Source organism: Rattus norvegicus, chromosome X (genome assembly GCF_021556685.1).
Source record: "Rattus norvegicus strain SHRSP/BbbUtx chromosome X, alternate assembly SHRSP_T2T, whole genome shotgun sequence".
Taxonomy (NCBI): Eukaryota; Metazoa; Chordata; class Mammalia; order Rodentia; family Muridae; genus Rattus; species Rattus norvegicus.
In genome coordinates this window covers 7,265,991-7,293,520 of record NC_141554.1, presented here as the reverse complement: position 1 = coordinate 7,293,520, position 27,530 = coordinate 7,265,991, and the positions used below count along the sequence as shown (strand labels likewise).

Here is a 27,530-nt window from a genome sequence, read left to right as displayed (position 1 = left end):
CACAAGAAAACCAATAGAATCAACTAATTTTGACCCTTGGGGCCTCCCAGAGACTGAACCAGTAACCAAGAGCAAGCCTGGGCTGGACCTAACCACCCCCTCATCCCCATTATGTAGCAGATATGCAGCTTGGTCTTCATACAATTCCTCCAACAACAGGGGATGTCCCTGATTCTGTTGCCTGCTTATGGATCCCATTCCCCGAAATGAGCTAGCTATCTCGGCTGGCCTTCATGGGAGAGGATTTACCTAGTCGTACACTTGATCTTAGCCAAAAGGCTGAGGAGCGATGGATTTACCTAGTCCTGCAGTGACTTTTTGTAACAGTGTGGAGTGATATCCAGGGGACCTTAACCTTCTCCTAAGGGGGCAGGATTTAAATGATAGATTTCTCATATAAGGAGGTCAGGAAGAAGCAGTCCTAACACTTTTCAAACGCTAAAAGAAACACAATGTTTCAACCACAAACCGATATTCTTCAGGAAAGAAAATTAAAATATTCTCAGATGAAAAAAAGTAAAAAAAAAAGTTACCTATGATTAAAAACAAAACAAAACAAACCATGCCAAAACCAGGGCTGGGAGAACCTACTGTAATTTTAGCAACTTGGAAGGCCAGCCCAGAAGGACTACTTAGGTCAAGAGTTTAAAGGCCAGTCCAGGAAACATGGTGAGACCTCTATCTAAAACCAAAACCAAACCCCCAATCTAAGAGGATTATTTGTAGAACACCAGGAAGAACAACAATGAACAAATCGGAAAGCTGACTGAGTGGATACAAGCACAGAGGAGGACAATGGGAGGAAGCAGAGGTGGAGAGCCATGAATAAGGTTATATATAAATAACAGACTTCTTTGGAGAGATTAACCAAACCATAAAGAGAAGTGTTCTCTAGAGGATGATTTCTTAAATCACTTATAGCTTTTGATATTCACATAACTTTTGCCTTCCTGAGTAGTTAAGATTTTTTGGTAGGGCTCTTCTATTGTATTCATCATAACTAAGGTTTCTATCCTCTTAAAAGAGAAAATGCCTAGGATCAGAGATCTCTCACAATGGAAAGTAGAATGAAACAGACAATATCAGTACTCTCACTGCTTCCCATATGTGCCTAGCAGTTTAGCAACACAACAGCTGAGAGCAGTGATCTATGCATGTACTTAGAATATATAGGCATGTTCCCACAGACAGTGGGCAGCATAGTGCACTGTAACTTTGGGATCTATGCTTCCAAGTAAGATGGAGTACGTATATTCCCGCTGCGTTTCCCTCCTAGTACAGACATGAAACCTAGACAGAAGGCAAGAAAGAGCAGTTAGAAGAATCTAAAAAAGAAAAGAGTACCAGGAAGATTAAGGAAAAGGAAAGAACTCATAAATGATGAGTTTCTACTTTTCACTGGTATTCCCTGACCCAGGTTCAAGGTAACATAGCTAAAAAGCTGGTATGGACACAGACAAAGATCTCTAAGGGTGACTTTCCTGTTTGGCTTTAAAAGAATAGAACCTTTAATGTTCATCCACTTGTTTTTTCTTCCATCCTTTTTCTTATACCTCAGGCAACAGAAGCTTTACCAGAATACACAGCATCAACGGAGTTTAGGATAGTCCCCCAAAACCCAGAGAAGAAACCAGCAAGATGGCTCAGCAGAAAAAGTCACTTGCCAACAAGCCTGACAACTTGAATTTAAGCCCAGGATTCACACAATCAGAGAGGAGAGGGGACTGAAGAGGAGAAGAAAGGAGATGGGAGGGGAGGAAAGGGGAGGGGAGGATAGAAAAGAGTAAGAAAGCTTCTGGGTAAATCAATAGAAATTGTCCAATTTGAAAAATGGGGGAAGGAACACTAGGGTGGTTGAGGGAAAAAGAACAGCATCTCTGAGACAATGTCAATTTCAGACAATCAGAGTTCTAGAAGCACAGGAGAAAGAGGCTAATTCAGAAATGTGTTTGAAGAAAGAAGTTCTCATTGTGTCCCAAATATGACAAAAGGCATGGATCTGTAGGCTCAGGAAGCAGAAGAAACCTGAAACAGGATAAAAAAAAATCAAAGGATTCCATACCCAGAAACATTATCATAAAACTGCTAAAAACTAAAGGCAAAGGAAAAAATAATACATATATGGGAATTAACTATTCAAATGACTGTGAATTCTTCACCAGAAATCACAGAACACAGAGGGAAGAAGTAGAACAACATTGTTGAGATATCAAAAAGAATGATAATTCAGGCCAGTGAGATAGCTCAGCAGCAAGGGTGCTTATTGTCAAGCCTGAAAGTTTGAGTTCAATCTTCAAAACCTACATAGTGGAAGGAGAGAACTGACTTCTGTAAGTTGTCTTTGGCCTGAACATGCACAAATGTATGAACACACAAATGTATGCACATTTATGTTTATAAATAAAAGTAACAAATGATAACTACACTGAAAAATCTATGTTATAGAAATTTCCGGTGTTTACCAGGAGTCCCAAACCCGCGGATCCTGGCCCGCAGCAGCTCTCTGCTCCCAAACCCCGTGGGAGAGAGACCTCACCGCCTGGTCAGGTGGGCACTCCTGAGGCTGCAGAGCGGAAGAGACCACCAACACTGCCCACCGCTGCCCACATCCCTGGCCCGAGAGGAAACTGTATACGGCCTCTGAGTTCCCGTCGGGGAGGGCCCAGGAGCGGCAGGACCCCTGCACCTGAGACACCGCCGGAACCTGAAGGAAACAGACCGGATAAACAGTTCTCTGCACCCAAATCCCGTGGGAGGGAGAGCTAAACCTACAGAGAGGCAGACACGCCTGGGAAACCAGAGGAGACTGCACTCTGTACACATCTCTGACGCCAGAGAAACACACAACGCCATCTGGAACCCTGCTGCACGGAGGCTCCCGGAAACGGTGGCGCAGATCTTCCTGGTTGCTGCCGCCGCACAGAGCTCGTAGGCAGCACCCCACGAGCAAACTTGAGCCTCGGGACCACAGGTAAGACCAACTTTTCTGCTGCAAGTGACCTGCCTGGTGAACACCAGACACAGGCCCACAGGAACAGCTGAAGGCCTGTAGATAGGAAAAACTACACGCCCGAAAGCAGAACACTCTGTCCTCATAACTGGCTGAAAGAAAACAGGAAAACAGGTCTACAGCACTCCTGACACACAGGCTTATAGGACAGTCTAGGCACTGTCAGAAATAGCAGAACAAAGTAACACCAGAGATAATCTGATGGCGAGAGGCAAGCCCAGGAACCCAAGCAACAGAAACCAAGACTACATGGCATCATCGGAGCCCAATTCTCCCACCAAAGCAAACACTGAATATCCAAACACACCAGAAAAGCAAGATCTAGTTTCAAAATCATATTTGATCAGGATGCTGGAAGACTTCAAGAAAGACATGAAGAACTCCCTTAGAGAATAAGTAGAAGCCTACAGAGAGGAATCGCAAAAATCCCTGAAAGAATTCCAGGAAATCATAAATAAACAAGTAGAAGCCCATAGAGAGGAGTCACAAAAATTCCTGAAAGAATTCCAGGAAAACACAATCAAACAGTTGAAGGAATTAAAAATGGAAATAGAAGCAATCAAGAAAGGACACAGGGAAACAACCCTGGATATAGAAAACCAAAAGAAGAGACAAGGAGCTGTAGATACGAGCTTCACCAACAGAATACAAGAGATGGAAGAGAGAATCTCAGGAGCAGAGGATTCCATAGAAATCATTGACTCAACTGAAAGTGAAATAAAGATACAATAAAGGAAAAATATGTTGCCAACAGACTTAATCTGAAAATAATTACTAAAAGCAGTTTACAGACAGACAACTGAAAAGGAAACAGACAAGGAAATCTGAATTATCAACAATGAAGGAAGAACACCGGACATTTTTTTTAAAAAGATAAATAAAATAATGTCATTTCTCTTCAATTCTCTAAAATATGAAGATGTTGAAACTATAATTAAAACATTGTAAAGACAGATGTAGTAGTACATGTCTGTGCCACCTATTCAGGAGGCTGAGGCAGGAGGATCAAATGAACCTAGGAATTTGGGATCTGAGAAAAAAATATAGTGAAACTCCACATAAAAGCAACAACACCCTAAACCAAGGAGAGACAAAGACACTTTAAGAGTGTTCAATATAACTTTCAATGCATGTAGATATATAATAGCCAAAACAGAAATGGGACCAGGTAAGGAAACTTATACAAGTTCATACAAATGAGATAAAAATGTTAATATTAATCATATTTTATAAAGTTAAGTACACATGATAATCTCTAGAGCAAACACAAAAGAAACTATAGAAATAGATATAGTCTAACATATAACCAAGGACCAAGCATGGTGGTACTTATACTGCAATCTCAATGCTTAGGAAGCAGAGGACAGCCTGGGCCATATATCATATGTTATCATGTAACAGCCTGAAATTGAAAGAACAAGTAGATATAAAATCAATATAGGACTTTAATCCCAGCACTCAGGAAGCAGAGCAGGCAGATCTCTGTAGGTTCAAGGCCATTTAAGAGCTACATGGGGTGGTTAGGACAAAACAGCAACCAACAGATTGGGAAAAGATCTTTACCAATCCTACAACAGATAGAGGCCTTGTATCCAAAATATACAAAGAACTCAAGAAGTTAGACTGCAGGGAGACAAATAACCCTATTAAAAAAATGGGGTTCAGTGCTAAACAAAGAATTCACAGCTGAGGAATGCTGAATGGCTGAGAAACACCTAAAGAAATGTTCAACACCTTTAGTCATAAGGGAAATGCAAATCAAAACAACCCTGAGATTTCACCTCACACCAGTCAGAATGGCTAAGATCAAAAACTCAGGTGACAGCAAATGCTGGCGAGGATGTGGAGAAAGAGGAACACTCCTCCATTGTTGGTGGGATTGCAGACTGGTACAACCACTCTGGAAATCAGTCTGGAGGTTCCTCAGAAAATTGGACCTTGAACTACCTGAGGACCCAGCTATACCTCTCTTGGGCATATACCCAAAAGATGCACCAACATATAAAAAAAGACACGTGCTCCACTATGTTCATAGCAGCCTTATTTATAATAGCCAGAAGCTGGAAAGAACCCAGATGCCCTTCAACAGAGAAATGGATACAGAAAATGTGGTATATCTACACAATGGAATATTACTCAGCTATCAAAAACAATGACTTTATGAAATTCATAGGCAAATGGAGGAAACTGGAAAATATCATCCTGTGTGAGGTAACCCAATCACAGAAAAACACACATGGTATGCACTCATTGATAAGTGGATATTAGCCCAAATGCTTGAATTACCCTAGATGCACAGAACACATGAAACTCAAGACGGATGATCAAAATGCGAATGCTTCACTCCTTCTTTAAAAGGGGAACAAGAATACCCTTGGCAGGGAATAGGGAGGCCCATACATATACAGCCACCCAATTAGACAAAATGGATGAAGCAAAGAAGTGCAGACCGACAGGAACTGGATGTAGATCTCTCCTGAGAGACACAGCCAGAATACAGTAAATACACAGGCGAATGCCAGCAGCAAACCACTGAACCGAGAACAGGACCCCCGTTGAAGGAATCAGAGACAGGATTGGAAGAGCTTGAAGGGGCTCCAGACCCCATATGAACAACAATGCCAAGCAACCAGAGCTTCCAGGGACTAAGCCACTACCTAAAGACTATATATGGACTGACCCTGAGCTCCAACCTCATAGGTAGCAATGAATATCCTAGTAAGATTACCAGTGGAAGGGGAAGCCCTTGGTCCTGCTAAGACTGAACCCCCAGTGAATGTGATTGTTGGGGGGAGGGCGGCAATGGGGGGAGGATGGGGAGGGGAACACCCATGTAGAATGGGAGGGGGAGGGGTTAGGGGGATGTTGGCTTGGAAACCGGGAAAGGGAATAACAATCGAAATGTAAATAAGAAATAGTCAAGTTAATAAAGAAAAAAAAGAGAGAGAGAGAGAGAGAGAGAGAGAGAGAGAGAGAGAGAGAGAGAGCAAGCTGAGCAAGCCAGGGGAAGCAAGCCAGTAAGTAACATCCCTCCATGGCCTCTTCATCAGCTCCTGTTTCCTGACCTGCTTGAGATCCAGTCCTGACTTCCTTTGGTGATGAACAGCAATGTGGAAGTGTAAGCTGAATAAACCTCCCCCCCCCACAAAAAAAAAGAGCTACATGGTGAGACTATCTTAAAACCAATACAAGTCAAACAAACTAAATAACACTATCAACTACCTATTTGCTGACACATATAGAATACCCATTAAATTTCAATTTAATGTAATTGAAATCACTGGGCTACATAGCAAGACATGATAAACACAAGATACTCAGTGGTGAATTATGTTCATCATATCAGGGTTCTGGGTTCAATTCTCACCACATACAGAGAGATAAATAAGTATGTAATATAAAAAAGCAAAACAAAACAAATGTTTAATTTTTAAAGGCAGCAAAAGGAATCAGTACCAAATAAAATGGGGAAAAGAACAGTGAATGAACAATGAAATGTGACGCCTAAATCCAAGGGTATCAAGAATTCCATTTAAAGTGAAAAGACTAAAATGCACCAATTAAATGAAAATTTCCAAATGGATTATAACTATTACCTAGTCTGAGGGATTGAAATTTATGATTCATATATTAGAGTCCAATTCTTATACTATATTTGGAGATAGGACATTCATAGAGAAAATTAAAAGTAAATTGAAGGGCCGGGACTGCAGATCAGTGGTAGTAGTAAGCATAACACTAATTCCCCAGTTCAATCCCCAGCACTGTCATAAAAGAAAAAGGAAAAGTTAAAGAAAGATATTAAAACAGAGCCAATAAAGAATGGTATAAGAAGAGGAACAGTATGAAGACAATAGCAAGGTCACAGTATGGAGACCACCTGCAAATAGAAAGCAGGCTCTAAGGCTGGAGAGATGCCTGAGTTTAATTCCCAGCAACCACATGGTGGCTCACAATCACCTATAATGGGGATCTAATGCCCTCTTCTGGTGTCTGAAGACAGCTACAGTGTACTCACATAGATGAAATAAATAAATAAATCTTAAAAAAAAAAAAGAAAGAAAGAAAGCAGGCTGTAACCAAACAATATGTCAGAGAAGAGAGGACTTTGATCTTGGAGTTCTAGACCTGTGCAAAGAGAAAGTTTGATTATTTAAGGCATCTAGTCTGTGGTACTTTGTGATGATAGTTCCAACAGTCTAATGAACTCAACTGTACGTTATCTACAAGAATATGCTTCAAACGCAATTAATACTAGTTGTATAAAAAGTAAGGATGAGTTACGTGATGTGCTACTTACCTGCAATTTCAGCATTTGGCAGTTGGAGACAGGAGGATCTTGAGTTTCAGATCACCCTGGGCTAAACAGTGAGCTTGAAGTCAGCCAGGACTGCATACAGAGAGACTCTGTGTCAACAAAAAAGGGATGAGTCTGGAGAGATGGCTTAGTTAAGAATGAGGTTAAGGTCTTTTAGAGGACCTGGTTTCAATTCCCAACCATTTGTAACTCCCCTTCTAAGGAATCTGATGCCTTATTCTGGCTTCCATGGATACAAGGCATGCACATGGTACACAGATATAGATGCAGATAAAACACCTGTACACATAAAATATATAAAGGAAAAAAATTTTTAAAAATTTTAAATGGAAAGATATTATTGAAATACTAGTCAAAGAAAAGCTGGAATGATTATATTCATAACAGCAAACATAGAACTTTGAGTGAGAAACTAGACACTGAGAATAGAATCACTCAGGAGAATGGCTGACAATATATAAGGGTAACAAGGTCAATTTACAAAACAAAACAAAAAGCCAACACTGGTTGTACATTCCTGTAATCCCAGTGCTAGGGAAGCCAAAACAAAAGGGCTATCAGTTCAAGGCTGCTTAAAGGACACAGGGCCTTTGAGGACAATCTAAGTTACATAGTAAATCCTGTCTAAAAACATACCACCAACAATACTACTTCTGAATTCTGGCTCTACATGCATATGCACACAGAGGCACCCACATATGTGAATACATATGCATAAATACACACACACACATACACACACACACACACACACACACAGATTATCTGAAAACTGACAGGAGAAATAGGCAAACTTGACACCTCAATGTTTCTTTTGTAGGAACTGACAGAGCCAATAAATAGAAAATGTAACAAAGATATAAAATTAAATAATACCATTAACTATATGTAAATAACATATAACACTCCACTAAAAACAGAAAACAGACTTTTTAAAGTATATGTGGCTTATTAACAAAAGAGACTCTATCACAAAGCAAGCTTTAACTAACTTAAAATAACTGAAATCATACTAATTATGCTACCAGATCAGAAAGAAATTAAAAAATAACAATAGTAGAAAGATAAAAGGAAAATTTCTACACACTTGGGAATTAAATACCATTCTTCTAAAAAAAAATAGTCTGAGCTTTATGGCAAGACCTTGACTCAAAAAACAACTACCACTCTGAAAAGTGTATGTACATAAAAAAGACAGGTAAAATACATGAAGTAAAATCACAAAGAATATTAGAGGATATTTTGAACAGAACAAAAATGAAAACATAAAAATGTATGAGAACATAAAAAAACTGCTAATGTGCTTAGAAGAAATCTTATGACACTAAATGAAAAAAAGTGATTTTTTGAGACAAAATCTCGCATACTCTAGACTGGTCCTCAAGTCTTGATCTTCCTCCTTCTACTTCTCAAGTGCCGCGGTTACAGGTATGTGCCACAATATCTTGTTTTATGTGGTGCTAGGGCTCAACCCAAAGTTCATGAATACTAGGTAAGCAAATACTTTACTAACTCAACTATCCTTGAAAAAAATTTATACTTAAAAATATTGAGTTGGAACTCTCCTTCAATTATGAAAATCTCAGAAATTGAACTCAAGTATCAGGCTTGGCAGCAGGTGCCTTTACCTACTAACCACTAAACCATTTCACCAGCTAACCCTTGAAAAAACTGTTTAAATCGAATAATCTAAATATATCCCTTAAGAAAGTTTAAAAAAAAAACGAAAATTAACCCAAAACAAACTGAAGAAGTAATGAAAAAACAACACAGACAAATCAATAAAGAAAGAATGATTATTTTAAAAGTATCATAATGGGCTGGAGAGATGGCTCAGTGATTATAAGCACTTGCTGTTCTTATATGGAACCCTCATTTCAGGTCCCATGTGTGGGGTTAGAACTGTCTGTGACCCAGTTCTGGGGATCTAATACCTTCTTCTGACCTTTGTAAACTCCAGGCAGGCACATGGTATGCATACATAAATGCAGACAAAGTACCCATACACATAAAACTTAACAAAATAAATCTAAAAGGATAAACACTTTACTAAGCCTTAGCAAGACTGGCAGAGTATGGAGTCATAAATTGCTAATACTAGAAATAAAATAATAGATATTGAGAGGCTATGACATCTGAAAAAACTTTATATATATTATATATATAATTTTAAATTTATAAATGGAGTAATTTTTCAGACACCAAAGCTTGTCCAAGATGAAAAAAGAAGTTAACATGAATATATCTGGAATAGTAAAGAAGTTGAGTATTTATTTATTTATTTTGTGGTACAGGCATATAACCTAGGGCATTATACCATTAGTCATCTATTACAGCTAGGTATCTAGGTATCACTGTGCCATATCTTCAGTCCCTGGAACTGAACTGTTTAGTTAGCCTACACACACACACACACACACACACACACACACACACACACACACACACACAAACCAAAAAACCACAGTTCAAACACTGTCTATGAAATATTTAAAATAGAATCGACTCTAGTTCAAAGTAGTTCCCAGAAAATAGTAGTGAAAGAAATAGTTTCAATCTCATGAGGTATTACACTGATAAAAACTAAAAAGAAAAACAGTGTAGTATGTGGATATATTGGCACACACCTTTAATTCTGGGAGGCAAAGGCAGGTGGATCTCTGAGTTCAAGGCCAATCTAATTTACACGTGGTTTCAGGACAGCCAGGGCTGTCCCAAAAACAAACAAGCCAAAAACAGTCATATCTATCACAAGAACTGTGACAGTTAAAATGTTAGTAGTTTGGATTTACAAATATCCAAAAGGAATAATACACTACGACCAAGTAGGATTCATTTCAAGTACCCTATGGTCCTATATTTAAAATTTAATCAGTAGAACTGCACTACTGTTGCTTCTTGTAAAAAAAAAAGAAGCATCTCTGATCAAAAATAACAGAAGAAAGAATATATGAGGATAAATATAAGTACTTAGAAGTCAAACTGACAGGTGTATCACATCCATTTAACAAAACTGCTATAGTTTACCTTCTAGGGCCTATGACTTTCCCAGGTTTTTGAATGGGCTAATAATACCACATAATCATGTGTTTTCATATATAGATATGTGTGCATGTTTGTGATGGTTTGCATATGGTATATGCCTGATCCAGGGAGTGGCACTATTAGAAGTTGTGGTCCTGTTGGTGTAGGTGTGTCACTGTGGATGTGGGCTATAAGACCCTCATCTTAGCTGCCTGGAAGTCAGTATTGTGCTAGCAGCCTTCAGATGAAGATGTAGAACTGTCAGCTCCTCCTGCACCATGCCTGCCTGGGTGCTGCCATGCTCCAGCCTTGATGATACTGGACTGAACCTCTGAACCTGTAAGCCAGCCCCAATTAAATGTTGTCCTGTTGTCCTTTATAAGAGTTGCCTTGGTCATGGTGACTCTTCTCAGCAGTAAAACTCTAAGACTGTGTGTGTGTGTGTGTGTGTGTGTGTGTGTGTGTGTGTGTGTGTGTGTGTATTTCATTTTTAAAGTGATTGTAATAGTTTTTGTTTTTAAATGTTTATTTTCCAATAGTCACTATCGGTATGTAGAACTGTAACTGATTTTTGTCTATTGACCTTCAATTCTGTGCTTTGGCTGAGCAACCTTAATAGCCTTAGATAGTCCTAATCATGCATTTCCTGACATGGAGATAGTTGTTTTTTTTTTTTTTTGTTCATACCTTTTATTTCTATTTTCCTGCACATTTGGATGGACTTCTTTCCAAGCCTAATATTTAGTAGCACTGGGGGAAAACAAGCATGTTTGAATAGAGACTTGTATCATTCAATTTTATGTTTTCTTTTTAGAAATTTTAAAGTCTTTTTTAAAAACCTGAGCTCAGAAAGTTTCTTCTTTTTCTAATTTTCTTTTATCACTCTTTAACCACTTCTTTAACCACTCTTGAATTTTTGGAAGACTTTTCTGTATCTGCTGACGATCCTGTGGTTATTCACTGGGAATATTTTAATAGTTTTCTAGGGGGAGGGACTAATGAGATCCACTTCCCTCTAAGAATCTATAGGTAGGTAATGATCTCTGGGGGGAAATGAGGCATTTTCTTCAGTGGGGTACCCACTAGTAAGGTGTTTTTAATGTTGCCAGTAAATAATCTCTGAACTCTGCTCCTGTAAACAACCTTAATGAAACTCAATGGGTGACCCCCCCCCCCAAAAAAAAAGACATGAAAGTATCTGAGAATCAGATTCTCAGTATACTATCTGAGAATCTGGGAAGAGTAAAAACATTGGGAGAAGTGGACAAGTATAAAGGACAGTAAAAACGATCAAAATAACCCTATCCACAACAATGTATAAGTCTATCAGTGTGGACTGAAACTGTGTCCTTCAAAACATACATTTAAATCTTAATCCCTAGTGTGCTTTGGTTTGGGGTGCAGATTAAGGAGATAGTAAGGTTAAATGAGGTCAGAAGGGTAGGGCCTTCACCTGATAGGAGTCCATAAGAGGAAGGACAGCAAATCAAGTTCTCTGCCTTCCTCTTACCATATGATATACACATACGAAAGGCCATACTCAGAAAATTGGACATAGTACTACCTGAGGACCCAGCTATACCACTCCTGGACATAAACCCAAAATATGCCTCAACATATAAAAAAGACACGTGCTCCACTATGTTCATTGCAGCCTTATTTATAATAGCCAGAAGCTGGAAAGAACCCAGATGGCCTTCAACAGAGGAATGGATACAGAAAATGTGGTACATCTACACAATGGAATATTACTCAGCTATCAAAAACAATGACTTTATGAAATTCATAGGCAAATGGAGGAAACTGGAAAATATCATCCTGAGTGAAGTAACCCAATTACAGAAAAACACACATGGTATGTACTCACTGATAAATGGACATTAGCCCAAAAGCTAGGAATACCCAAGAAACAACTCACAGACAATATGAAGCTCAAGGAGAAGACCAAAGTGTAGATTCCTTTTTAGAAAGGCGAACAAAATACTCTCAGGAGGAAATACAGAGATAAAGAGTGGAGCAGGGACTTAGGAAAAGGTCATCCAGAGACTGCCCCACCTGGGGATCCATCCCATATGCAGCCACTAAACCCAGTTACTATTGCTGATGCCAAGAAAGTGCTTGCTGACAGGAGCCAGATATGGGTGTCTCCTGAGAGGCTCTGCCAGAGCCTTACTGACACAGATGAGGGTGCTCGCAGCTAATCATGGACTGAGCACAGGGACCACAATGGAGGAGTTAGAGATAGGACTGAAGGAGCTGAAGGGGTTTGCAACCCTATAGGAAGAACAAAAATATCAAACAACCCCCCCAGAGCTCCCAGAGACTAAATCACCAACCAATGAGTACACATGGAGGGACCCATGGCTCCAGCTGCATATGTAGCAGAGGATGGCATTGTCTGGGATCAATAGGAGGAGAAGCCCTTGGTCCTCTGAAGGCTTATTTCCCCAATGTAGGGTAATGCCAGAGTGCTGAGGTGGGAGTGGGATCATCTTCATAGAAGCAGGGCGAGGGGGAAGGGGATAACATTTGAAACGTAAATACATAAAATATCCAATAAAATGAAATAAATAAATAAATAAAGGACATAAAAAGGCAACCATCAACAGTCAAGAAAGCACTGTACCAGAAACCAACCCTGCTTGCACCCGATCTTATACTTATAGTCTCCAAGGCTATACAATGGTAAGTCTATATAGCTTAAGCCACCCAAAATGAAGCTTTTTTTAAATCTTTTTTTGTGGTATTGATGTCTGAATTATACCTTTATCAACTATGATATCCTTTCATGGTGACCTAAGCTGAACAAAATACATACGTAGGACCTGTATGCTGAAAACAATATAACATCAGTGAGATGACCAAAGATTTAAATAAATGAAGAGGGTATACTGTATCCAATATTATTTAATTCATTCACAGTCCTAGCAAAATATTTTTAAACATATAAGCAAGATTTATGCAAAAAGTCAAAAGGAAAGGAGCACACATAGGTTAACAATTTGACAAGGTAGAATAAAGACTTCATACTATCTAATTTTAAGATTTATTATAAAGGTACATCAATAAAGGTACTGGTGTAAGACACATACACAAATCAACAGAACAAAATAGACAACTTCTAGATGGAAACACAGGAACTGGCTATGGTGGTGCATGTCTATCAACATAGCACTCAGATGCCAAGAGGCAGGAGGGTCAAGAGTTTCTGGCCAAAAAAGGACTATACAGTCAGTTTCTGGTCAACCTGGGTTACATATCAAAATTATGAAAAAAAATTAAAAATCCCATGAGTAAAACACAGCATCAGTCTAGGCAATAATTGGTTTGGGATGTGATCCCTAAGGCTCAACAAGAGAAATAATAATAGGTAAGTAGAATTAAATGAAAAAACTTCTGCATAAGGAAAAAATAGCTAAGATAGCAAAGAAGCAATCCTGTGGACTGGGAAAAATATTTAAAAGTTATATTTAAATCATTTTTAATAAAAAAGATTATTTCTGATAAGGTATTAATAGCCAAAAAGTACAATAGCAAGTAAACAACTCCACTTGAAAACAATCAAGGAACCTCAACAGATTCTTCTAAGAAAAAAGACACAGGCAAGCAAACACCTATAAACCTAGCACTTGGAAGGCAATCATAAACTACATAGGAAGATCATCACTAGCCTGGGGCACTGTCTCACTTACATGTAGAATCTAAATCAAACTCAGTAGTAGTAGAGAGCAGAATGGTAGATACCAGACAAAGTATAGACTATTTCAGCTAGACAGGATTAAGTGATAAGTATTTGAAGTGACAGATCTAAGCATTCCTCAATATATAAATAGCATCATTTTGTGTGGCTTCTTATCACTTTCTTTCTTATATAACCCAGGACCATCTGCCTAGGAGTGGCACCATCCATTAGGGGGCTGGGATTTCTCACAGCAACCATTAATCAAAAAAAAATCCACAAGGCCAATCAGCTAGAGGCATTTCCTCAATTTCCTTCTTCCCAGGTGATTCTAGTTAACAAACATACTTAGTCCTCACAGTATCCAACTATATACAACTGCGCTGAATATTCTTTTTTAAAAATCAGAACAAGATGGATACCACCAATAATTTTTTAACATTGGGAACTGAGCCCGGGGTCTTGCCCATGCTAGGTAGATGCTCTACCACTGGGCTACATCCTCAACATTTGTATTTTAGGGACAGGATCCTGCTATGTAGCGCAGAGTAGCCCAGAACTCATGGTTCTTTTTTTTTCAGCTGAGAGTACAGTTATATGCCATCCTGCCGGGAAGGTAACTGATTTGAAGTGAGAGGGCAGACAGGGTTTTATGTAGCCTGAGTATCTGTTTCTTAGATGATTTCATATAAATCATATGAAATAACCAAACTCCTGAAATAAGAGAACAGATAGGTGTTTCCAGCAGACTAGGTCTGGGGTGGGGCTGGAGGATTAGGGAGAAGTGAATGTAGCCTTGAGGAAGCCTGGAAGTGATGCAATATTTTGATCATGTTAATGTCAATAAACTGTCTGTAATATTATACTATAGTTCTGAGAGATATAATGGGTATACAGGCCCTTTTGTATTATTCTTTGAACTATATGTACATATCTTCAAATGTATGTAAATCAATAATCTTGAAAGCAAATATATAATTTCAAACTAGGGTTATAAATATGTGACCCCATTTTATATGACACACTTGAGAAAACAAAACTGTAATGACACAGAATAGATCTATAGTTCCTTTAGTCTACAGGATGGGATACTATAAAAGAACAGCAGGAAATAGCTTTTGGGGAAGATGAAACTATTCTCCATCTCCCTGGTCAGCTGGTTACATCAATTTACTTGTGTTAACATTTATCAGCTTGTACAACAGCAAGATTTCACTGTAATTAAAAAGAAACTGAACACTGAACAAAAAGGTTGGTAAGTTTTACATATCTTGGGGAATTTGTCTTTTGGATGCAAGAGAACTGAAAATCCAACTGAGGAAATGATTGCAGAAAAATCATTTGAAAGAGAAGAGATTTCATTCCCAATGTCTCCCTTCCCTCTAGGGAATTTTGTGAGAACTAACTGCAAGAAAGCAGGGAAACATTTTATCAGTCTATTACTGAAGACTACATGAAGTAGTCTACATGAAGACATAGCTAAAAAATGCCCCAAAATACAATTCCAGAAAACCTTGGTTTACCCTGAAGCCTTGGTATACACTATCCTAATGAAATAAGGCAAGTCAAGGCACTGCTTATACTACCATATAGCTGCCAGATGATTCAACAACAAACTGGAACCTTGAAGATAATCTTAACTAAAGAATTAACTTTGTTTTAACTTAACAATGGTGCAAAAATAATGTGAACTGAATAGAAACTATAATTCAAATTTTGATTTTTCCTGGAATAAACATAAGTGATACTCTATTGTCTCATGACATAAGGCAGCAAGCAGCACTGAGCAACAGCTCCCAGTAAGCAATGTCATTATGGCCTATACACACCACAATATACCATGTTGCCATGATGTTTAGTGAAATAAAGGTATTAAATGAAATTTCAACTATGAATTAACATAACTCCAAAATATGACATAATCATAAGTTAAGAAACATCTGCTACCCTTACTTACTCAATGCATCAACTATCTAACTTGACCTTATTTGGTTATTTTTCATTTTCTCTTATCCCTGTAATTTATAGTTTCCTACTTTTGCAGTGCTGATGCATATATATCTCATCACATCTATGATAAAATATAGAAATGGACCACATACTTACCTGGAGTTTTGCCATTTCCTGCTTTTCTTGAGAAAACAGATGTATGAAAGCTGAGCTGGAATTAGCAGAGTAGAATATAAGAGTAGAAACCATTAGATTTGAGGTGCTCAGAATCATCTGCCCAAAAATCCCCTTACGTGAGGAGAGGCCACTTTCTGAAAGAGTATGGACAACTATAAGGTTTTTTTTTTTTTGTTTGTTTGAGAAAGATCTCTATGTGGTCCTGGCTGGCCTTGAACTCAGAGATCTTCCTATCTCTGCATTCCAAGTACAAGAAAATTAAACGTTTTCTTGTAGTATTGATAGAACCTATTCCTACAGCCTTGTGCATACTAAGCCAGTACTATACCACTGAGATACACAGAACAGATTTTAATAATGCCAAACTAAAGCAATCATAGAAAATGTATAATATGATAATAAGTAGAAATTCAAGATGAAATGCTATACAGTTGTTAAAATAATGTATGGAACTGTACACTTATTATCTACATGTTTAGAAAATGTTAGAAAATTTAGAGTTTAGAAAATGTTACAAATTAAATTTCTAAATAAAAAAGATATAAAACTTCAGGCATACATTTTTAATATGTAAATAAAATGTTAACTATTAAGTTATAGCCCTTGAATGTCGAAGATGGACATTTAAATAAGAGATAAAGTTAGTTCCTATTTTCTTCCCCTCTATCTTCAAATTCATTCATAACTCAAATATTATTTATTAAATTCTAAAAAAACAAGCCTCTACTTATTATTCAAATGGTACCTGTTATCCCTCCTCAGACCTCAAAATGTCCAAAGGTCGGTAAGGCTCTAAGATGTTATTTTTCCTCTTCTCTCACCTCACTGGGGCCGTCTAGCTCAGGCACTGTAAAGAAGCCTTTGAATGCTGATTCAATCCAGCACCCTTCAATGCAGCACTGTTCCCCACGACTCCCACGAGCGGTACACTGTTAGATGGAGACAAGGGGGGCCATCTAAAGAGGGGAGATCACTGTGCTAGAAAATGTGTATAAGCCACAGATTAGTAAGACTCACTTAATCCTATCTAGCCTCATAACTTTGTCCACTATTAGGTCCGCAAGACCCCCGTTCACTGCTCTCTCAAGCCCCCATCACCCCATCTCCCAGTCTCTTGCATTAATGACATAACAAACCTCTTTTCACTCATCCCCCTCCACCCCCGAACTCCCAACCACTCAGCTCATGACCCTAGGTGTTAGACCCTCAACCTTACTCAACCAGATTTTTTTCGGGCTGTTGGGTAGGTAGACCTTTCGGTGAACGGCCTGGGAAAGCACTTCCGCATCGGACCTAGTAGCTGTCTCTGCCGCCTAAACTGGGAAGGCGGCTTGTTCTACGCATGCTCAGGTTTGCTTTTGAGACAGCATCCGCCAATTATCAACATGGCGCGCAACGGCGACCAGGCTCAACGCAGGCGCGGAAGGTAGCAGACCGCGTCGGTGATGTCACCGATAAGAAAAAAAAAAATCTGCATCCACTGTTTCTTTTAAGCTCCCGAGTGACTTGGCAAAGCTGGTGTTTATTTCACAGAGGTTAGCTCTTCTAAGGACTTCAGGCGCGCCATTTTTTTTTTTTTTTTTGGATAGGGTGAAAAGGGGAGTGTCCAATTAAGAAAATTATTCCAACAAGGGCAAATTTAGTGTAGTGAATTCAGAAAACAGCCACAGGGTTACAGGTGTAATTAACAAGACAATGCTGGGACCCCGAAGGCTTTAAGTAATTTGAATAACAGTTTAGGGAGAAACCACTGGCTGCATTCTTTTGTCTAGAACTGGGAGTTTGCCCTCTAGCATCAGAAAGACCCGTGGACTTTTTAAAAAACAGCGGAAGAATTAACTGCCACAAGGGGGTCACACAAAGAAAAGCACAATACTTAAGTGGGGGCTGACAGTGCCTTCACCTTTCCTGTGAAAGCAGTCATTGTGCTGGGAATGAGTAGGTGTAGGTATTGACTACAGGACTTCATATTTTATTTATTGAAACAGATGAAGCAACCTGACATTGTATACTGAGCTTAAAACTACATATAAAGCTACAAGCAGTTAGTTACTGCCCACTTCACTACTCCCCTGCAGTGTACTCAATAATAATATACTCTTTTTAAATGGTGCAGGATAGCCCAAATAAAACTCTCACCCCTTTTTGTTACCCAACAGCTGGCTGGGAGCCTTTTCTGAGACAGGATTAGTGGACAGGCTAAAAGATTTTCAGTCACTGGTCTTTGGCAATTTTTTTTAATTCCCTGTTTGGTGGCAAGTGGTGGCTGCAGCAGGTGGCAGCACAACCTCAAATGGCTTAGTTGGGAGTTTGTACCACAGCTTTGGCTACCACAAAACTTGGAGAACTCAAGAACACCCTGCAACTTGAAGTGGAACATTTCCTTTCAGCTGGCCTAGGCGAGGGACTGCTGTTGAAAGAAAAATTATACGAATTTAAGGTTTAAAAATACAAAATAAAAGAGTAAGCCCTGCCACCAGGACTAGCAGGCCATAAAGATAAAGGAATGCAAGAAGCACTGCCCAGGCAGGACTAGCGGGCCATAAAAGAGTAAACCCCAAAAGCCACAGACTCAGGGCTGAGCCCTGCAGCCAGGACTAGCAGGCCATAAAGATAAAGGAGCACAGGAAACACTGTCCAGGCAGGACTAGCAAGCCATAAAGATAAGGAAAAGGAATGCAGGAACCAGCCCGAGTTAATGGGACTGATTCATGGGACATCTGGCAGGAAGACATCTCCCCCCAGCTCACTCAGGGCAATACTTTAACTAGGTGTCCTCCAGACCCTGATAACTGACTGACTTCCAGCTCATGCTCTTTCTGCTTTGTTCTCACTGCTATGTTTAATGAACCAATTGTATGTAACTGGGCCAAAACCCCATACCTTTCTCTATATAAACCTCTGACTTTTGAGTTTCGGGGTCAACTCCTCTGTCTCCTGCGTGAGACACGTGTTGGCCCGGAGCTTCGTTATTATTAAACGACCTCTTGCTTTTACATCAAGACCAGTCTCTCTTGTTTCCTGGGGCGTGCCATCCTGAGACTTGAGCTAGGGTCTTTCACTGTCACTGGTCCTAAAGAGGCAAGGTTGTTCAAATAGGAGTCTCAAAAGCTCTGATTGGTGCTAAAAGGCAAGACTAGGGTTGTCTAAAGCATATGGCTGTGATTCATGCTGCTACTTATAGAGCTAAGGGTCCACATACCAGAAGCCTACACAAAGGGACCACCTTCTCCTGCCGCCACCTGCTTATTCCTAACAAATGTTGAGGTAAACACCACCTTCTAAAGAACAGTGCTTGAAGAGATGCTCCTCACCTGCTTTCCTTCTCTGATTTTTTTGTACGTTATTGGCTTTCACTTTTATTAGTAGGCCTAAGTATCACAGCACACTGTGAGCCAGTATACAATAGTTCTAATAACTGTGTTTTGATTGCACCCACATGCATATAATATTATATATGCATTTAAATGTCCTCAGATACTCTTCCACGATGGGGACATTACTTCACCATGACCAACCTGACATATCTTCATTCACTAACATTGATTTAATTAGCACTGGTTCTGATGGTCTTTTCACCTTACTCAAGAATTTTTTTTCCATCTTTATTAACTTGGGTATTTCTTATTTACATTTTGATTGTTATTCCCTTTACCGGTTTCCAGGCCAACATCCCCATAACCCGTCCCCTTCCCCTTCTTTATGGGTGTTACCCTCCCCACCCTCCCCATATTAACGCCCTTCCCCCAACAATCACGTTCACTGGGGGTTCAGTCTTAGCAGGACCCAGGGCTTCCCCTTCCACTGATGCTCTTACTAGGATATTCATTGCTACCTATGAGGTCAGAGTCCAGGGTCAGTCCATGTATAGTCTTTAGGTACTGGCTTAGTCCCTGGAAGCTCTGGTTGCTTGGCATTGTTGTACTTTTGGGGTCTCGAGCCCCTTCAAGCTCTTCCAGTCCTGTCTCTGATTCCTTCAACGGGGGTCCTGTTCTCAGTTCAGTGGTTTGCTGCTGGCATTTGCCTCTGTGTTTGCTGTATTCTGGCTGTGTCTCTCAGGAGAGATCTACATCCAGTTCCTGTCGGCCTGCACTTCTTTGCTTCATCCATTTTGTCTAATTGGGTGGCTGTATATGTATGGGCCACATGTGGGGCAGGCTCTGAATGGGTGTTCCTTCTGCCTCTGTTTTAATCTTTGCCTCCCTATTCCCTGCCAAGGGTATTCTTGTTCCCCTTTTAAAGAAGGAGTGAACCATTCGCATTTTGATCATCCTTCTTGAGTTTCATGTGTTCTGTGCATCTAGCATAATTCGAGCATTTGGGCTAATAGCCACTTATCAATGAGTGCATACCATGTGTGTTTTTCTGTGATTGGGTTACCTCACACAGGATGATATTTTCCAGTTTCCTCCATTTGCCTATGAATTTCATAAAGAAATTGTTTTTGATAGCTGAGTAATATTCCATTGTGTAGATGTACCACATTTTCTGTATCCATTCCTCTGTTGAAGAGCATCTGGGTTCTTTCCAGCTTCTGGCCATTATAAATAAGACTGCTATGAACATAATGGAGCACGTGTCTTTGTTATATGTTGGGGCATCTTTTGGGTATATGCCCAAGAGAGGTATAGCTGGGTCCTCAGGTAGTTCAATGTCCAATTTTCTGAGGAACCTCCAGACTGATTTCCAGAATGGTTGTACCAGTCTGCAATCCCACCAACAATGGAGGAGTGTTCCTCTTTCTCCACATCCTCGCCAGAATTTGCTGTCACCTGAGTTTTTGATCTTAGCCATTCTCACTGGTGTGAGGTGAAATCTCAGGGTAGTATTGATTTGCATTTCCCTTATGACTAAAGATGTTGAACATTTCTTTAGGTGTTTCTCAGCCATGCTGCATCCCTCAGCTGTGAATTCTTTGTTTAGCACTGAACCCCATTTTTAATAGGGTTATTTGTCTCCCTGCAGTCTAACTGCTTGAGTTCTTTGTATATTTTGGATATAAGCCCTCTATCTGTTGTAGGATTGGTAAAGATCTTTTCCCAATCTGTTGGTTGCCGTTTTGTCTGAACCACAGTGTCCTTTGCCTTAAAGAAGCTTTGCAGTTTTATGAGATCCCATTTGTCTATTCTTGATCTTAGAGCATAAGCCATTGGTGTTTTGTTCAGGAAATTTTCTCCAGTGCCTATGTGTTCTAGATGCTTCCCCACTTTTTCTTCTATTAGTTTGAGTGTATCTGGTTTGATGTGGAGGTCCTTGATCCACTTGGACTTAAGCTTTGTACAGGGTGATAAGCATGGATAGATCTGCATTCTTCTACATGTTGACCTCCAGTTGAACCAGCACCATTTGCTGAAAATACTACCTTTTTTCCATTTGATGGTTTTGTCTCTGTTGTCAAAAATCAAGTGACCATAGGTGTGTGGGTTCATTTCTGGGTCTTCAATTCTATTCCATTGGTCTATCTGTATGTCTCTGTACCAATACCATGCAGTTTTTATCACTATTGCTCTGTAATACTGCTTGAGTTCAGGGATAGTGATTCCCCAGGAGGTCTTCTTATTGTTGAGGATAGTTTTAGCTATCCTGGGTTTTTTGTTATTCCAGATGAATTTGCAAATTGTTCTGTCTAACTCTTTGAAGAATTGGATTGGTATTTTGATGGGGATTGCATTGAATCTGTAGATCGCTTTTGGTAAAATGGCCATTTTTACTATATTAATCCTGCCAATCCATGAGCATGGGAGATCTTTCCATCTTCTGAGGTCTTCTTCAATTTCTTTCTTCAGAGGCTTGAAGTTCTTATTATACAGATCTTTTAGTTGCTTGGATAAAGTCACACCAAGTTACTTTATATTATTTGGGACTATTATGAAGGGTGTCATTTCCATAATTTCTTTCTCGGCTTGTTTCTCTTTTGTGCAGAGGAAGGCTACTGATTTATTTGAGTTAATTTTATACCCCGCCACTTTGCTGAAGGTGTTTATCAGGTTTACGAGTTCTCGGGTGGAACTTTTGGGATCGTTTTAACATAGTATCATGTCATCTGCAAATAGTGATATTTTGACTTCTTCTTTTCCAATCTGTATCCCCTTGATCTCCTTTTGTTGTCTGATTGCTCTGGATAGGACTTCAAGAACTATGTTGAATAAGTAGGGAGAGAGTGGGCAGCCTTGTCTAGTCCCTGATTTTAGTGGGATTGCTTCAAGTTTCTCTCCATTTAGTTTAATGTTAGCAACTGGTTTGCTGTATATGGTTTTACTATGTTTAGGTATGGGCCTTGAATTCCTGTTCTTTCCAGGACTTTGATCATGAAGAGGTGTTGAATTTTGTCAAATGCTTTCTCAGCATCTAATGAAATGATCATGTGGTTTTGTTCTTTCAGTTTGTTTATATAATGGATTACATTGATGTTTTTCCGTATATTAAACGATTCCTGCATGCTTGGGATGAAGCCTACTTGATCATGGTGGATGATTGTTTTTTTCTTTTTTTTTTATTACCTTGAGTATTTCTTATTTACATTTCGAATGTTCTTCCCTTTCCCAGATTCCTGGCCTACATCCCCCTAGCCCCTCTCCCTCCCCTTCTTTATGGGTGTTCTCCTCCCCATCCTCCCCCCACTACCACCCTCCCCCCAAAAATCACGGGTCATGATGTTTAATCATAGCAATAGTAGCCCTAACACTGTAAAGGTCTGATAATCACTGAAGGGAGACCCCAGACTTAGATAGTATGCAGAGACAAAGAGCATTTATTCTGCAGAAACATCTAGCATGCAGTGTGTGTGTGTGTGTGTGTGTGTGTGTGTGTGTGTGTGTGTATGGTGGGAAAAATCAACCATTCATTGAAATGGCAACTTCATACAAAGGTATACTGACCTTCTAGTAGGGAACCAGAATAATTCTCTAGAAGTATTATGTAATCTCTAATGTGGTTGGCAGGGGCCAAAGCAACAACATTACTATAACTTTGATTGGCTACTATGTTAGTTCTTCTATATATAGTGGGTTAGGCAATCTAAAATTTCATTGGTGAATGCTGGGGAGGTGCAGGGATCAGCTTCTGGTTGGCGTGTGCCAGGTAGTCAGTGGTCTACATCCTATGTCATGAACATTTAACTACAGGTTGAGATCAGATTGACTAGCACAGATAACCCATCCTGGGATAAGATATTTTCCTGTTCTTGTGGTTATCCCCAGACTGTTTTTTGGGAAGGGGTTTTACAATCTTATTCTAGATCTTATGGTCTGTCCTTGGAGCTGGTGCCTATGGCCTTCTTTTCAGAATCAGGCCTGGTCCTTAAATGGAGACAAATAGGGTTTACATTGTCCTTTCAAGACAACTACCAAAATAGCTTGCAGAAATTAGTTCACTCTAATCCCCCTGCCTTCCACCAAGTGATAATAAGGTAAGAAAACACTCATCAAATACTGTCATTGTAATATTGGACTTATCAGCCTCCAAAACTATAAGGAAATATATTTCTGTTCTTAATGAATTACATAGTCTCAGGTATTCTGCTATAGCAGTACAAACAGACGAAGCCCATGAGTTACTAAAGGTAATCAGGGGTAGCCAGAGGACACGGCAGTCATATTCTGCACAACCTAAGGAATTAGAGGTGACAGTAAACACAGTGTCTGACCACTCAGCAGAGTGGGTAATAGACTCAACAAGCATCTGCATGACTAGAGGAGGTAGCCAAGTGGCAAAGAATGATTAGCAAGGATAGAACAAGGTAGGACAATATTAAAAAATGTAGAAGAATGTGGGTCTACTGTAAGGATAAGTATTCAAGTTCCATACATCTTTTGTGTATATCCAATCTTTCTCCCTGCATCTTTCTCATATTTCCGAATTTCTCCCTGTATTTATCTCCCATCATTATGTGTGTATATGTTAGTGTTTTTCTTTCTCTTAGTATTTAACAGAGTTTGTATTCAGGAAAGTGGTTCAGCCCCCAGCCATGTAGCCCATATGTTCCAGAATCTATCGTTCAGACTTGTGCTCATAAAGCCTAGCATTCTAGAATGCTATTCCCTATTCCTGATCATCACTGGATCTGAGGCAAGGGACCATATAGAAGGGTTTTTGGCTGCCATGCAGTTCTGCAGTACTGTGGTGGTGATCTTGGCCACACTGTTGCTTGCCACAGTGGATGCCAAGATTTATGAACGCTGTGAGCTGGCAAGGAAGCTGGAGAAAGCTGGCCTCAATGGCTTCAAAGGCTACACTGTTGGAGACTGTAAGATTCCCATTGCCCCAAGTCTTATCCACCCAAATTTACCAATTTCACTCAGAAATTTACCCATTTCACTGTCAACTTGTACATTTTTCATCCTTTTTTGGGGCAGGGACACAATCTTTTCAGTCACCATCTGATTATGATGACTAGTTTAATTCAACTATAAAGTCATTGTCATCACTATCTTCACAATTGTTAGTTCTATTATTAACACCACCACTACCATCAATATTATGTTTACCACCATTCACCACTAGCATCAGCAATACATCACCAGAATCAACACCATATAGCCAATCCAAGATCACCATGTTTACAATTAAGATGAGAGTCAAATCCATCGTTTCCCCTCTTCTCCTAGCTTCCTTATTCTTATGCTTATGCCCACCTTCTAACTACCCTCTTTGTCCTAGGGCTGTGTGTGGCACACTATGAAAGTGGTTTTGACACCTCTTTTGTGGACCACAATCCAGATGGCAGCAGTGAATATGGCATTTTCCAGTTGAACTCTGCTTGGTGGTGTAACAATGGCATCACACCCACTCAGAACCTCTGCCACATGGATTGTAATGGTAAGGCATTCCTGTGGACACACAGAACTGTCTGCCACCTGCCTCCCTTGTCATACATAGAAAGCAGTGTCTTTTGTTGTTGTTTTGAGATAGGGTCTCTCTCCAGGCTGGCCTTAAACTCAAGAGATCCTCCTGCCTCTGCCTCCTGAATGCTACCACATCTGGCAGCAATGTCTTTTAAATCTTAATCTTTTGCTGAAGGATAAAAATAACAAGAAAGGAAGAAACTCTCCAAGTTGATGGAGAAAGCATCCTGAAGTCTACACCAGAGGTTATTTGGGTCAGAAGTAGTGCAAATGCCCATTACAACCCCAACCTCTTTTAAAATGCAAGCTGCAGTTTTTTTTTTAACATTTTGGAAACAGGAAACTTTGCCCCATGTGAAATAGAGAATAATGTGCTATCTAGGCCCTGAGGAAAGATGCGTAAGTATAGAAATATGAACAAAACCAAACAACCTGAGGGATGAAACTTTCCAGGCATGCATATATTTATATATATCTATATATATGATTTTCAATTGAAATTTCTCTTAAGTTTAGCCACAATGATGGCTAAGGTTATCTACAACAGGCTAAAATGGAGACTATAATTATCTGAAGCCAGGCCGAGTGGAGGTTGAGATCATCTGTCTTGAATACATGACAGAAGTAGTCATCCAAGAGTGGCAAGATTGAATGAAGGTTGAGGTTGTTTAGAACTTCAGATGAACTTAGATAGGGCAAATGAATAATGAGTTTTTACTTGAGTAGGTAAAATAAAGATTAAAGTTGTTCAGTTTGAGATAACATGACCAGTAAGGTCATTTATAATTGGGAACCTACTTTCTTTCCATATGGGTCAGTCCTGATGAATTCAAACCCTATGTGATTAGATCCTTGATAAGTTCAGCTTCTATCTGAGTGTTATGAATGAGCTCAATCAGGAATTCAAATCAAAATGAAGGACAAATTACAGCTAGTCACATTTGTAATTATGATTATCTAGGGAGCTAGAAAGATAGCTCAATGGTTGAGTGTTTATTGCTCTTCCAGCAGACCCAAGTTCACTTCCCAGCACTCATGTTAGATGACTTATAATCCCTTATAAATCCACTCTAGGGGATCTGATACACTCTTCTAACCTTCCTGGGTACACCTATCCTTGTGATATACACCCATACATACATATAAATAATAAAATAATAAAATAAGACTTTTCAGGACTGGTCAGCTTGGTGGTTGAGAATACTAATTAGGCAAGTGGTAAGTAAATGCCATCCTGGCCTAGTTAACATGGCAGTTCAGATCATGTAGAACTATGTAGTATGATGGGTGAAACTCAATGTAGCTGGCCAGTATGAAGATTAAAGTATTTTTTTTTATTTTTAAAAGATGTATTTATTTACATTTTATATGTATGAATATTTGATGGGCATGCTTATATGTGTACTATGTCTATGCCTCATGTCTGTAGATGGAGCAGAAAAGGTGTCAGATTCCCTGGAATTGGAGTTAGAGGAAATGGAATTCCCTGGAAATGGAGTTACCACGTAGGTTCTAGAACCGAACCTGGATCTTCTTCAAAAGAAGCAAGTTATAACTCATAACTGCTGAGCTATCTCTTCATTCCTGATTGAGTTCATTCATAACACTCAGATAAAAGCTGAATTTATCAAGGATCTAACCACATAGTGTTTGGATTCATCAGGACTGACCGATATGGAAAGAAAGTAGGTTCCCAGTTAGCCACATTGTAGTTGAGGTAAAGCTAGATCAGCCAATATTATAGTTGACATCATTCAACCCTATACATGATGACAGTTGATGTAATCTGGAACTGACCAGTGTTGAGTGGAGGATGTCCAGGACCTCATTATGGTGGTTGGAGTTATTCAAAAGTCAAAGTCATGATAGTCAAAGTCAAAAAGATCATTCAACATGAGTTAAGATTTTATAGCACCAGTCAACGGCAATTGAAATAGTTCATGATTATCTAGCAAAGAATTTGGGTCATTTACAATTTGCCAAAATCATAGCTAAGATTATTTAGGCTTTAAGGAATCCAGAAACCTTAGGCCCTTCAAATATTTTACTATGTCACTAATGCATCGCATCAGCTCATTCTTCTTTTCCCATTCCCTAGACCTACTCAACCGCCATATTCTGGATGATATCATGTGTGCCAAGAGGGTTGTATCCTCACATAAGAGTATGAAGGCCTGGTAAGTTTGTGAGCATGGTCTGAACCTTGAACAGCACAAATAGCATTGCTACTAACTTGTCCATTTCATTTTCCTTTCCTCCTTTTATTTCCCAGGGATTCCTGGACCCGGCACTGTGCTGGTCATGATTTATCTGAATGGCTCAAGGGGTGTGATGTGCCTCTGAAAGCTGACTCAAACTATGATGACTGGTGACTCAGATTTTATAAAGATAGAAATTCCATTTTATCTTTTGTGGGTTTAATAAAAGTTGGCATATATAAATAATGCAAGATGTATTACCTGCCAGATTCTTTGGCTTTCTTCATGTTTCTAATGCCTCAAAGTACTCCCAGTCAATCTTTGCTCCACA

The 27,530-nt window shown here is 39.4% G+C and overlaps 2 protein-coding genes across 51 annotated transcripts in view; one reads left to right on the top strand and one right to left on the bottom strand.

Annotated features, from left to right (window-relative positions):
• The window catches only part of Zfp182 (zinc finger protein 182), a 74,009-nt gene extending 55,191 nt beyond the window's left edge, over window positions 1-18,818 (bottom strand). For 3 of the 50 annotated variants that reach the window (XM_087598875.1, XM_087598847.1, XM_087598890.1), the window contains exons 1-4: window positions 17,375-17,481; window positions 16,980-17,136; window positions 16,138-16,192; window positions 7,311-7,417 (exon numbers count right to left, since the gene is read on the bottom strand). Coding sequence is in view for 37 of the 50 variants with exons in the window: in XM_087598847.1 (XP_087454973.1) it covers window positions 7,311-7,325 (15 nt within the window). In the remaining 13 variants the exon portion in view is untranslated. 50 annotated transcript variants of the gene reach the window in all.
• Window positions 18,819-24,258: 5,440 nt separating this feature from the next.
• Window positions 24,259-27,443, top strand: Spaca5 (sperm acrosome associated 5). The gene is given in 4 exon segments (NM_001108058.1): window positions 24,259-24,403; window positions 24,817-24,975; window positions 27,100-27,178; window positions 27,274-27,443. Coding segments are annotated over 4 exon segments (483 nt in total). The 3' UTR covers window positions 27,374-27,443.
• The last annotated feature ends 87 nt before the right edge of the window (window positions 27,444-27,530 follow it).